Source organism: Ixodes scapularis, unplaced genomic scaffold (genome assembly GCF_016920785.2).
Source record: "Ixodes scapularis isolate PalLabHiFi unplaced genomic scaffold, ASM1692078v2 PGA_scaffold4__175_contigs__length_147842914, whole genome shotgun sequence".
NCBI classification, from domain to species: Eukaryota; Metazoa; Arthropoda; class Arachnida; order Ixodida; family Ixodidae; genus Ixodes; species Ixodes scapularis.
This window is the reverse complement of record NW_024609879.1, coordinates 37,272,055-37,286,138: the sequence shown is the minus strand read 5'-3', so window position 1 is coordinate 37,286,138 and position 14,084 is coordinate 37,272,055. Positions and strand designations below refer to the sequence as shown.

The window sequence follows — 14,084 nt, the reverse complement described above, 5'->3', positions numbered from 1 at the left end:
TCTGGAAAATTGAAATCCTCTCCCAATTCAATATAGTCGTACGAAATTGAGGACAGGGATTTTGATATAGTTTGGATACATTCGTCGCTAGACGCAGGTGGTCTATAAAGGGAACCGATAACAAGAAATTTATCATCACGCAAGGACAGTCTACACCAGACAGATTCAAATAAATAATCCGAAAAATCAACGGGGATGGTTTGTAGGCTGTTATGAATCAGCAGGAATACGCGACCGCCATGGCTGTTGCTGCCCGGTCGATAAGCGACATAATCAGACGGAAACACTTCCGCGTCACTGATCGCTTCACCAAGCCAAGATTCTGTGCCTTTTACTATACTAGGCCTAGTCAAATCAAGTAGTTCTGTCAAGTCAACTTTATTTTTAATACAGCGGCAGTTCTGAAGTAACACATCATGTTCGTTCAGTAGTTCGGTCCTATTGACTACAGGATTCAAGGGATGCCGGGCCGGTAGCTGTGCAGCTATTTCTATCACGCACATGTCTGTTGGGTCAACATTGTAGGTTTTTTTTTACCAATAACCAGTTTGTTAAAACGCAGTTGAAATTTTTTTCTTTTTTTTGAGATTTGGAAAATTTTAGAAGTTTCTTTCTTTCATGACGGACGTTATCAGAGAAGTCCTCTCCAACTGCTGTTCTGCTGTCCCTGAACTTAAAGGCTTGCGACAGCATTCCTTGTTTAATCTTGAAGGATGAAAAGTTCACAATGATTGGTCTGTTTGTAACCGGCCGATACGAAGAGCACGTTCAACATGTACACCCTCAAGTTTAAATCAGAGAAGTTCGTCGCACACTTGCGCAATCTTTGCTTCCGACACTTCCCACGTCTCGCTTGTTCCCTCGGCAACGCAATAAAAGATTAATTTGTTTCTCCGGAAGCGATATTTCAGATCATCGTGACTGGTGGCTAATTGTCCCAACTGTTCAGTAAGTGCCGTCGTCGCGGCTTGCATTTTATTTACTTCAGTTTCAAGTGGTTGTAATGAGGCAACGTCATTCTCGAGGGAATCAAGCCTCATAGAAAGCGACGTAAGCTTTTCTTCTGCCGTTATCTGCTTTTGTTTGATGGTTGTAAGTTCTGTTAGTAGCGCTTCTTGCCTCATTTTGATGCTCGGCAGCATTTCCATTGCTTCTAGAATTCTGTGCACCTGTTCCTGAGTAAATGGGCCTGAATTCACCTCGACGGCTCCGGCGACAATCAGCAACATTCTCATAAGAATAGACGCCACGTAGCAAAGGACAGAAACAGCACAAATAGAGTTTGAATAATAAAAAAAAAAAAAAAAAACGCATGGCAAGGTCAAAGGGGCATGGTACCGAAAAAACATGTCTAACTTTGTGGCGAGCCACAGTTTTGTACGAAAGACTAGCCTGAAGAAAAATGCGTGGTAAGCGGCTTGCTTTCCACATTCCACACTCGTTGCGCGGCACTTTCAGGGCGGGGCCATTCGGCCCCGCCCTGAAAGTGCCGCGCAACGAGTTTTGTAGGCTGTGGTCACGCGATGGGGGAGCCGATTGCCAGGACGTCCCGTCGGTTTCTTAAGTATATAGTGACGCGGAAAAATTATTTTATTGCTTTCATACTAAAAAAAAATTAAGGGCGCCTTTGATCTATCATCCAAACGTTCCGTATGCAACCGCGTTCACAGTATTCCGCACAGCGCGACGAAGTTTTCAAATTGCGCCGCAGTTACTGCATGACGTACACGACGGCGTCCTTGTGAGAGACTCCGTGGTGTCTCTTTATACATTACGATGAAATTTTTGAGATGACAGGAAGTTTTCAGAGACCGCGTTTTCCCCTCCGCTAAGCCCTCCGCAACGAAGCAGTCGCTACTGCGCCGGCGCGCCGATGGCCTTGACTGTAGAGTTCCGGATAGCGTAGCTGGTTGCGGAGAGTGTTGCGGGACAGCGGAAACGGTTCACTAAAACTCCCTGATGTTACTGTCAGCTTCCCTTCCCGATGCATTCCGCTCCAACAACCCTCTACGCCACCCCGCTGTCCCATATGTGGCCCGCTCCGCTATTCAATATGGCCCTCTTGCCGCCGTCCTATGCTCCCCACTTTGATATCCGCTCAGTCCCGCTTAGTTATGCAATGCTATCCGATCTGTTAACCAATGCTGCCCGCTCCACTCTCTGCTAGGTCGTCCGTTCAGATATGCGATGAGGTCCGCTACACCACCCTCTACGACCCCTTTCGCTATCCATACGTTACGTGCTTCGCTATCCTATGCGGCACGGACTGGTATCTGGTGCGGCCCGCTCAACTATATGATGTGGTCCGCTCCGCTTTCAGCTACCGTTGTAATGCGCGCGATATCCACGCAAGAGTTTAATAACTGACTCGCTTTTCGTTTCTCCGAAATGGTTTCCCAACAAACCGAAAACAGTCGTATAGGATTGTTCTTTGTTTTTGTTTTTTTTGGGGGGTTCATTAGCAAATGCTTGATTTCGAATTGAATTTTGTTCCGGTTTGGTAAAAAAAAACGGTTTTGTTAGGTTTTCGGCTTGGGTTTGAGTTTGGTTTGACAGCATGATTAAAAACGTGAAGTTACCTGTCTTGGGAATCAATACCTCCCGAGCCACTTTGTCCTAGTGTCTTCCTAAGATGATTATGTTCCTGACGGAGGGTTGGCACAGGCATCCCCTACAGTGGATTGGAAAGCGTCTTCCGACTGAAGCTCCCAAACAGGAGCAGTGCTCATTGCGCCTATGTATCGTTCACTCACCATTCCGTTTGTACGAAGCAGCTGCTGCTACAGGGGACCGGAATCTCGCGCACAACTTCCGAAGTACATCCACAAACGTGTTATCATGCTTATTATACGCTTTAGCTTTGTTGTTTTCGTTAACCTTTACACCTAGCAAAATTTTGCTAATTGCTAAAAAAAAACACTGAGACTCAAAAAAAAAAAAAAAAACCTTCCAAAGTTGTTTTATTAGTATTTTAATTTATGAAGCACCCTGTCTATGTACAGGATCTCCACCGTTTTTTTTTTTTACATACTACGTTTTGTGGCCTGGACACCTTTTGCTCTCCTACACGGGGTGCATGCTACATGTGACATTCGGTCTTACGGTCACCCTGATTTTCTGAGCCTATCCGCTTTTATTCCAAAGCTGTTCTGCGGTGTGTGAAAGCCCTTCTTAAAGAGTTTTGAATGAGCCGACCATTTGAATGAGCCAAAGAACATTTTCGTTTTTATGAATCCTTTCCGGGTTCTCAGTTCTGAGGAGTAAATAAAATGTCTCCAGAGAGGCGCTGGGGGGGGGGGGGGGGGGGGGAGTGGGTCAATCTTTAGTGTCGATGGGTAGGTCCTCTTCTCTTCTTTGCTACACGATCGTCTGCAGGTCTTGTCTTCCATACATTAATCATTCTGCCACATATTTATGGAACATATTAGGAGCGTGTCAACTGCATTTTGTTTTTTGCAACCAAGCAGAACCTCCCAAGCGCAATCCAGACAGGATCTACCGGTGTACAACTGCACAAGTGGCGCCATCAACAAGATCACCTACGGCGAAATTGCGGTCCTTACCACCAAGCTGGGGCGAAAGCACACACCAGAGACCAATTTCTGTCGTCCAGGAATGGACATGACAATGAGTCCATTTTACCAGGCCGTCGCCGTCTTCCTCTTCAACTATCTTCCTGCATTGTTCTTTGACCTTGTGCAGCCAAGAAGAAAACAGAATATGAGGTTGGTATTCTATTCATTTTGCATTATTAATTCCTAATTTAGTGTAACGGTTTTCTACGGTGATATGAAGGTTAAACAAATCTCTGTCTCGGGTTTGTTACATCTATATACATTCCTTTCATGGTATAATGTACAATGATCTCCCGAGAAAAGAGAACTGTGTTTTTCGGCTCCGATAACTAAACTACGCATTTCTCGAAATCTTAAACACCGTGAGAATGTCACGGTAGCGATTGGAATATGCCTCGACAATTTGAAAACGTGGCGGTGCCTGGATCAAGAGGTAATTCAAGTAAACTAAATTTTCTTATGAGCCGACGTCCACCTAACCCTAATGTAGTCGAAGCACAATCTGACACTGTGGATCCTTGTGCTATTAATAAATGTAAAAAAAGAACCTTGTCAGTAAGAAAGATAATATTGTTTTCTTTTTTTGCGGGCAAGTTTTACACTTAAGTAGATGACACGTGCACCAAGAAATGCAATTTTATGTTTTGACAATTTTAGGTTTTTGTGGACTTCAGCTTTTGAGGAAATTTCGTTTTGCATTTATATCCTTGGATGCAGCAAAGCCATATTCTCAAGATTTGGCGCTCTATCCCAGACACGTGCGTCACCTTCTAAAAAAATGGGAGCTTTCTGCGATGCATATTTTATTTACCCGGGGCGAAAGACACGGTTTTCACTTTCTTGACAGTCTTTTTGCTTACATTGAAGCTGAGTGCTTTAAAACAAGCAGAGAAAGTCTGTGCCTGCACATAGAAAACTTGAATTTTCACCGAGTATGTATTAAGGCGCTACATTTCAATCGGTGACATTTTGAAGTGTAGCTTCCTTCCTGGGAAAAATAAGGTTAATAGAATTTACAGAGTCACACGAGGATGTCAAAGCAGACGATCGAGTCAGCAATGGTTGTAATCAACATGTGACATGTGGAATCATTTCCCGGTGGGCGCGTCGAGCAGAGGACAGTCACTGTGGTCTGCGAACTGCTCAACACTGTGGTCTGTTCGAAGGCGAGCGGACTTTGCTCACTTGGACAAATCGTCTGATGTGCCTCACTTGGTGTCACTCTCTACGTCAATCAAAAGTGGTCTTTTTTTTCTGAGACTCAGGCGTCGCTGTCGTGGGTCTCAGCGTGAAATTTACTGAATCTGTTAAATTAATATCTGTGTCTCGCAAGCGCAACTTCAGGTTAATACTTTGAGGTCAGCTATTACAATGGTTATTTCTATCTTCCGAATCGTCTTCATTGTCTCTTTAAAGCAAAAGGAAGTATTACGCCGTACCCATTGCCCCCTGACAATTAGTTATAGACGAGCTACAACGGGCGATAAACATACTACTGAGATGTGTGATACATTGCGAGGAGAATTGAGTCTGCTTGTGTAGAGCTTCGTTTAACGTGCGAGAGCACCTTCACTCTTTTTTTGCCTCATCCTCTCATGCGCGGGGAGCCTCTTCACCGCTTTCCGACTGAGCCAAAAATATTTATGAATATATGAACGTTACCATACGTACCCTTCTTAAAATACTCACTTTAAAATATCTACATGCTTGCTGATGAAGATCTAAAGGCAAATATTGTAAAGAGCGATTTCGATTGGGCATGTATTTAATGCCAAAGTGTCCCTTGTCTCTCCTAAAACATGCAGTTAAAAACAAAATGCAATGCAAACTTAAAATCTTCGCCCCTTCCAGGTTTCTACGTATTAATCTGCTGATCATTATTTCTACACACAGGATGGTGGATATTCTGAAGAAATACCAGTATTTCTTCTTCACTACACGCTTCTTCACTACACGTAACTGGAAATTTAACTCCGAGAAGTTTATCGAGCTCCATACGCATAACACTCCGCTGGACAGGAAGGTTTGTATACTCTTGTGCATGACGGCTTCTTTTATCCCCCCTGTTCCTTCGTCTGAGTTTATATTTAGTGATTTTGGTGAATAGGTCAATTGCATTTAGTGTTCAGTAGCGTCGACACAGGGGGTCCATGGTGGGACGACCGTTCGGCCTTACATAGTTCAGGGTTTAATGTAATTATTAGTATGGAGCGGGCGCAAAATTTGGCTAACCCCGCCCCCCCCCCCTCCCCCCGAATCCCCGGAATGGTTTCGACGCTCCTATTCTTGTTGCGTAAACGAGATATAACTGACAAAGGACGCACACATCGACTTTGTTTCTAGACGAATTTATGTATTCATGATGATAAAACTAGGTCCGAAGTTATTTACTTGGCATCATTACTGTGTACCCGATCACCCACATACCACCAGAACTACAGTCCGTTGCAACTTAAGAAGGTAGAACAAGGGTAAGGCGGGCCAGGTTGGATGAAGCAGACTGAAGTCTAAAGAGAGAAGGAGGTTTTCCCCTCTCTTCTCAAGCGTTCCATCTGCTTCCTCCTTCCCAGCCCGTCTTACCCTCGCCCTACCTTCATGAGTTGCAACGGACCTTAGCACTGCAGTTTCACACTGAGATACCCCAAGAATTCCCGACTCACATAAATTTCGTTCAAAGCGCGTATCTTCCTCGAGCTATATAAGGTTGAAATAAACTTACTCCAGCATCCCTAATTCAGTTTCACTTGAAAACCTTCTGCCCCGGCTGGTCACCTCATAGCAAGTGAGCGGCCTTATCATGTCGAACTGTATTCAATTGCACATTTTGTAACCCTCTTTTACAATACCCCTCTACCTTTTGCAGCAAGCTAACTGAGGTATGAAATAAAAATGAAATAAATAAAATAAATATACACCTAGCTCAATATTATCTAGCCATTCGGCAAAAAAAAAGCACCTTGATATAGACCATTTCTGAATTTTCTGTAAGGACTATGCTGGAGAGTACATGGTACAAAGTTTATGGAGGGTGTTATTATGATGTCTAAACACTAAGTCGTGCGAAAAAGCAAAGTTCCTAAGTTATCCTATCGAACAATAGCTTGAGAGCGATCACCGATATTTTACAAAGTTAACAATATTATACCTCTGAAGACGACCGACCGTAAACAGCGGAGAAGTAAACAAAAGCCTAATTGAGAGCTGCCTAGAAACACTAAAACTTGGAGCGACCGTATTGTTTTATCTGGTAAATTTATTGTCGTAAATAATCAATAACTATGAGCCAATTACATGCACTGTTTTATTGCATGTGCATCTTGACGCATACATTCGTGCATTCTGTAACGGAAGGGTTTGACCTCTTCACATTTTAGGGAATTCATTACTTTCTTGTGCAAAGTCGTATCCCATAGAAAACAGAGAAGGATGTCTAAAAAAGATAACACAGCATGCCAGAATTTTTAAGAATTAAGCTCTTGTTAATGTTTTTTCATGATTTCGATATTACTCGTCTGCCTGGCACCATCGCTCTCCTGGAATACGACGGCTATATTTAGAAGCACATTTGCACAAATAGCTTTCGAATGCTGTGTTGCGGCAGCGCATGAATGCAAGCTGCACTCTTCATAGAAGGTTTTATAGAATGTACAGCTCCAGAAATAATTGCTCCTGCCTTATAGCTCATTTTAACTGTCCGTTAATGTGAGGCACGCGTGAGCATACCCTTACTATTCAAAGCTATAAGATCGTAGTTTTTGAAGTGATTCACAAAAAATACAAAATTTGATCTGATCTTTGTTATTATCATTCACACCTTCTTGCATAAAGAGTGACCTGACACGAAGCAATGAAAATGTACGTCCATGTCGCTCTCAAATTATCAACGGTGACCAATAGTTTCCAGCCTTAGTAAAGCGTGTAGTTTTGAGACGCCACCACAAGATGTCTGAAATATCGCACAGGTGCCAATTACAGATTAGTATCTTTAAAAAAGTTTCAAAATATGAAGTCCAAAATCCCTGCAGCCATAAAACACATTCCTTTTGTTTGATTCACCGGAAATTTGCTTTCTCAGGTATTGAGTACCTTAAGGTTACCCACAAAAGGAGTGATATAGGCCTTTTGGGTTTTCCAAGGGACGCTAAGAAAAGTGAACCGTTTGGACTTGTTTTGAGTACTGCACACTTGAGTGTACCGACGTGCCAGACATGGAGAAGCGTGCCTGGTCTGGCGCGGAACACAAGCTCAAGAGCAAAATACAAAGAAACAAAGAAAATTCGAACGCCGTCGAAGCACCGGTCAAAACTAAGATGCTAAAAGCTTGCAAAAAAAGACGTCGTTTTACGCGTTCCCCCCCCCCCCCCCCCCCAAAAAAAAAAAGGAAAGCAAATCCAAAGCGTGACGAGGTCTAACCCTGTTTGAGTAAACAGATTATTTTTAACCTGGTATGTGGGCACAAGGAGGACCGCACAGATTTATGTCCTGCGGTACTCCTTGTCCGCACTCTCCAGGGTTAAAATAATGTCTAAAAAAAGCCTCGGGACGCCAGATTCTTTGACGTCCCCACGCAGAGATGAAATATGCCTACCCTGGAGGGGGTTGCATGAATTTTGCACTTTAAATTGTGTTGCCACGTTTAATATATCCGATTTTGGACAATGAAAAGTGTTCTTCTGTTCTTCAGCACTGCTAAGAAAGATAAAAGCAATGCGAAGGTGACGTAAGTAGCGCGAGGTCCAGTCAGGTGAGGCTGTACTACCCAAAATAAAAGCCCCACTGTTTGTTCGAAGCTTGAGCGCAGGAGGTCTATGGCGGAAGAGCAGCATCCCAAATAGAGACAAGGGACAAGTCAAAGAAACGTATAGCCGAACAGTTTGTCCTTTTTTTACTGCTTATGCTTTTCTCAGCATTACCAGTTAACCCAAATGTACACTTCATTAGTGCTCTGAGAGGTCAGATTTTTTTAGGTGCGTAGGTGAAACATTCTCTAAGCATATTAGTCACTTAACCTTTTGTGGAGGTCTTCCTTAATCGCTACCTTCAGAACAGATTCCAAACTAAGCCCAGTGAAGGAAAGCTTAAATGAGAAAATATTGTGCCTAAATAAAACTCGTATAATACAAAAGAGAATTCCACCAAAAGGTGCCAGTATTGTGAGCAATATTTACGCCAAAAGGCACAATTAAGTGGAGGTCACGGCCCGCTCTAAGCCCCACCCAGAGATCAGTGGACCCGTCTATTACTACTTTCTCGGTTTCGTAGCTCATCCCAACGCATACAAACGACTAGTGCGTCGATCCCTGTCGCGACATTTCGTGCGTCTAGTCTGGTGTCTGACACCACCTGCTAGTAGTGCGAGCAGACTCGCGGAAGCCTCCTGCATCGTGTGCTATTCCACCACCGACTATAATCTTCTTCAACGCCATCAAGCCTCGACCATTAAAGTGGCTTTCTATCCATCAATCGCGCACAAGCTACAGCACAATACAAGTGTCTCTCAGCGTCTGTTGACGCCCACTAAAAAACGTAGGAAACGACGAAACATTAATTCAACTAAATGATAATGCAGACATTCTTCCTTTTTTTTTAAATGTTTATATTTTTTACTTGTCCGCAAGCAAGGTATATTAGTGTCATAAAAGACAATTAAAACGATAACTAAAAATATAACCTGCTACAAGCCAGGTGCGTTGTCCTAAACTTAAAAGCTGTTCCGGTGCGAACTGAAGTGAACCCCCTAACCATCTCTAGACGATCGCGAGAGACGAGAGGAATAAGATCAAGGTCACCTCGCGTGACCTTGATCAGGGCACCTGCGCTTTTCCCAGATTCTTCGATCAGAAACAAGAGCGGAGAAAATAGGAAGAGAGAAGGGGGGGGGGGGGGGGTGCGAGCTCTTTGCGCAGGGTAAAAGGCGAGAAGTAAGACACGGTCGTGGACGAAGAACTTTCGGGGGAAAGAGGGTGAAAATAAAAAGAGGCAAAAGCAGGAGCCGAATGCGGATACCCGGGGTCTGCCAGAGACACCAAGAATGGAGCGCCAGCTTGCGTGGAGCTTGCGAGCTGCGAATAAAAAGACTGCAGCGGCGAACGTGCCACAGCAGCGAGAAACGCGCACTCGGCGCGGACTTTGACCTTGAATGCACCAGTTTGCCTTCCAGACCGGACACAGAGCCCCGAATTTAAAGCGCCTGCCTAAACCTTAACTCTGTGAGCGACCCTGATGGCCAGCGAACAAGTGAGCCTTGATCGCCAAGCCGTCCTACGTGTAATAAAAAAAACAGTTCTATCAATTCGATAGTTTCCTTGTTCACTATCGCCTAAAATAAACCCTCAGTCAAGTGTACGGGCTGCAGTCTGCTACAAAAGGAGAATATCTGCACAAACATGATTCTAGGATAACACCCGATGGCTTCGAGCTATATGGCCTCACAATGTTTAGCTGTAGGTATCCTCGCAGTACTCGGCTCATGGTTACAATAACGACGGTTGCACAATTCAACGAAGCAGCGAAGGCACTTCTCCGGAAACAAACTTACTTATTCTAAATCAAGACGAGCAAAACACAAATCAAGCCATATCAAGCGAAAGAGTTGAAGTAGAACGCTAAGCTTACGCAAGTGCCGCTAGAAAACATGCAGCCGCACAACACTTCTGAAGGCATTCATTTACGACAGATGTTTGCTCTAAACCAAGTTGATTGAGATCTGCCTCCAGACATCTCGGAGAACGAGAAATAACTCACACTCATACAAACAACGGTCAACAATTACGCGGTGTATGGGAGTACTCGTCGAGAACGCAAACAGCCATGTTTGTTATCGTTTAAAATCAAATTTGAAGCGCAGATCTCGTGTTATAGTTGCCAACAGCTGTTACTTTATTGAGATATATTTTTTCTCAAATATTAAGATACATTGAATAGAAAACAGTCACGGCAGGGTAGAAACAATTTTTCACCTTACATTCCACAGGTAAATAATCTCTCTAGTCAACGACATTGAAGTGGTGTTAAGCTACCTAAACACATTCTGCTAATGGTGGTGGTAGCGAAGTAGCACTACCACCTCCTAAATCACACCAAGCGGCATAAATATTGCGCAACAAAAACATACACTTTGTTTTAATCTTTAATGAAACACGTGTCCCATTTAAGCGCTTTACAATTTTTTTAATTGATATTTTAGAAGTTATTTTATTTTAGGCGCTTCTCAAACTGGGGTTTCACGATTGTCAAACCCAAGGCGCTAAACTGTATTATAATCGGCCGCAATATTTAATCGAGAAATATTAAGAAAAAATTATTGCTCAGCGTCTTTTATTTCTATGTACAGGACAGGACGAAATCTCCTTGTTGGGTTCCTTTGTGCACGCATTTCACCTTACACAATTCACCTCACGACAGAGCACGTAGAAAACATGAAGTTTTCTTGCCGTACTTCGCCGTACATCTTGCAGATATTTAACATGGACATTCGTTGCATAAATTGGGAAATATACTGGGAGAACTACGTGAAAGGAATTCGACGCTACCTGGAGAAGCATCGGACTGCAACAATTTCTGATTCGCCGATTCAGAGGGAAAGGTAAACCGGAACATTTTTGTACCCTTAAGATAGAATAGATTCATTTACACTTGTATTGTAGTTCCATTCCTTAATTGTATATTTCTTCTTATTTCTTAAAAAAAGTTCTAAATGAATTGCATGTTTGGTCATTAGGAGTACGAATTCTAGCTTCTACTTCACGAGCATGCGCTTCAGGTTACAATAGTGTGTTATTCTTGTAAAGTCAAACTTCTAGGATGCAATTTTTAGCGGAATCAAAACCCAAGGACAAATGGTTGCGATAGGAGTAACGTTAAACGACACCAATAACATCTGTTTTTAGGCCCAAGAATATACATATACTATAGGGACCTTCCTGTTCCGATAAATCTCACCATTTCCCAATATTTGAACTCCGAACATGTTTCTTCGAAATAGAGTTGAAGCACATTTCACCGAATTCAGAAATTGAATTCCAGCATGTTAATAACGACTCTCTTCGGAAAATATTTTATTGCTCCTGCCCTCGGAAACCAAACTAAATTTTGTTGTATTCAGTGAACCGCAGTGACATAGGTATGGTACCAAAATTTCGCTTTCATGTCTATTGTGAATACTCTTTTGGACTTCTTTCTCTGTTTCAATCAGTGCAGAAATATTATAATAAATACAAAGGATGAAAAACTTCACTGAAATCATTTTTGAAAAGAAGCAGCAAATATGTTGTTCATATCTACCTGAAGTGATATTGATGTGCATTGCAATTGTGCGCGTAAGTTTTGATGTTGAGAGAACGTTGTCGCAATTCTGACATGTTTAAAGGCCGGACCGGCCTAGGAGAGAGACAAAGATACTGTTCATGAATATGACTTTTTTCGCAACACGGATTATTAAAAATCGAAGTTCCGATGTGAGTTGTTATATCATGCATCTGTTATCGGAAATACTTTATTGAATTCATTGTAAAAAAACTAATCAATATATTGAAACTGACGAATGTTTTTTTTTATTGTTAATTACACATACATTTCTAAAACATACTTAAAAAAGCCGAACTCCAATAAAACTGATTGAAAACCCATGTTTTACTTCGATTACCAGTTTGCAACAAAGCACCGATTTTTACCCCCGAATTTGGAAAAATTTAAGACCCTTAAACGAAGGATTCTATGCATTTACGTACCCCAAATATTTTTCAGCATAATCCATAGTGTAGTGCGAAGATTGTAAAAAAAAAAAGGTGGCCGCCAGTCTGGTGAATTTGTAGAAGGGCCCGACAAGCCTTTCTCACAAAGCTTTCTGCATGCTATGAATGGTGCTGTCCTTGTCTCCTCTTACCGCCTCTCTAGCGTTCGCTCCGCTAGATTGAAAAAAGAGAAGCGCACTTTAGGTGGAGCATGTCCCTCTCTTCTTAACGTTCAACAAACTATAGGTGCCAAATCCTCTGGTTATTTTATGTAATTAATTTACTCATGAAACGAAGCCGGATTTTCACGAGGATACTGACACGAGCCGTCCCGCTTTGTATATTACAGGCAAAGACATTTGCAGTCTACCCTACGGATTCTGCTACTTCTGGCAATTCTGACCATCGCTATTCGATTCTTCACTTTCTAGTTTCAAAGAGCACGGGTAACGTTTGCAAACACTTAAACTCCCTACCGCGAATATGATAATTCCTACACTAACCACGATATACTTATACTTCGAAGTTCTGTCACGGTAAATTAAGAAAGAAGGGGAGTCATCATGTCACGTTACTTTAACGTAGTTGCTATCAAGAAGAACTTGAATTATTTAGAATACTTAACCTGGAAACAATGTTTGTTTTTATCGATTCAGGCACAGGAACTTATTTTATTATTTGAATGTACAGCATAAATTTGGTTTAATAAACATAGTGTACCAAGCACTTTTATTTGTATAATCAGCATGTTATATTTTTATTTATAAAATAATGAAAATAAATAAACATTCATATGCTCTGAAGGCAGACATATGTTCTGTGGTGTATCGACTTCAGGGGCATGCTCTAAAAATTATACTGGTAAGAAATAATCTGTTTTATACAAAGATGCTGGTAGAGGGATATTTGGGAATGTTTCCAAAATTCTAGGTAGGAAATATTAAACATAAAATTAAGATTCCTTGTAGTAAGATTTAAATCCCTATTGAGAATAAGTCTAAAGGGCCCATCAACCTTGAAGGATTATGGGACCTCGCAGGCCTCCAATACCCTTCAGAATTACGCTACAGAAAAACCCTTCAGGAATACCATAGAAAAACCCTTCAGCCCCAGAGCCCTTCAACCCCTCAGACCCTTCTCCCCAAACCCCTTACTTAGCCAATCAACCTTTTAGACGCCCAAATGACTGTGAACCATAGACGAAAATGCAGTTCAAAACGTTATTGAAAGTTTATTGCGGACATTTAGTTGTACATGCATATTATAACTCAAAAAGATGATAAGAACCAGCATTACATCATATCGAACAGGGACAACTGAGTTCTTTATAACAAAAAAAGAATATTTCAAAGTACTCACAATGCCGCTGGGTAAATTCTTGATGTATGGTAGTTCAGCTAATAAAACCGAGCAGGTGCACCTCACGGACACTTACGCAGTTCCAGTAAGCACGTTTAGCGAAAACAACGAACTCGCAAGCATCACCCGCCACCGTTGAGAAATCCTGAGCACAGTCACGGTTTCGCCCATGATTCCGTCGCGGCGGCGTTTTCGACATATTTTTTGTTCGCTGGATGCTTCTGAAGCCGGACGGACGAAGAGGCTCAAGGAACAAGGCCGGACAGCGGCCTTCATCCGCCGTCTCAGTACCCGCAGTGCCATGTTCCCGGTCCACAGGCACAACATGTGGTGGGACGCTGACCCCGACTGCCAGTCTTGCGGCACTTAGGCCGACAACGGCCACCATCTCCTTGAATGCGCTGAACACGGTGGCGCT

The 14,084-nt window shown here is 42.5% G+C and overlaps 1 protein-coding gene across 1 annotated transcript in view; it reads left to right on the top strand.

Moving 5' to 3' along the window:
• The window catches only part of LOC115319716 (putative fatty acyl-CoA reductase CG5065), a 76,220-nt gene extending 70,523 nt beyond the window's left edge, over positions 1 to 5,697 (top strand). The window contains exons 10-12 of the mRNA XM_042293540.1: positions 3,468 to 3,725; positions 5,469 to 5,598; positions 5,683 to 5,697. Coding sequence (XP_042149474.1) covers positions 3,468 to 3,725; positions 5,469 to 5,598; positions 5,683 to 5,697 — 403 coding nt within the window. The remainder of the gene's footprint in view (positions 1 to 3,467; positions 3,726 to 5,468; positions 5,599 to 5,682) is intronic.
• Positions 5,698 to 14,084: the final 8,387 nt, after the last annotated feature.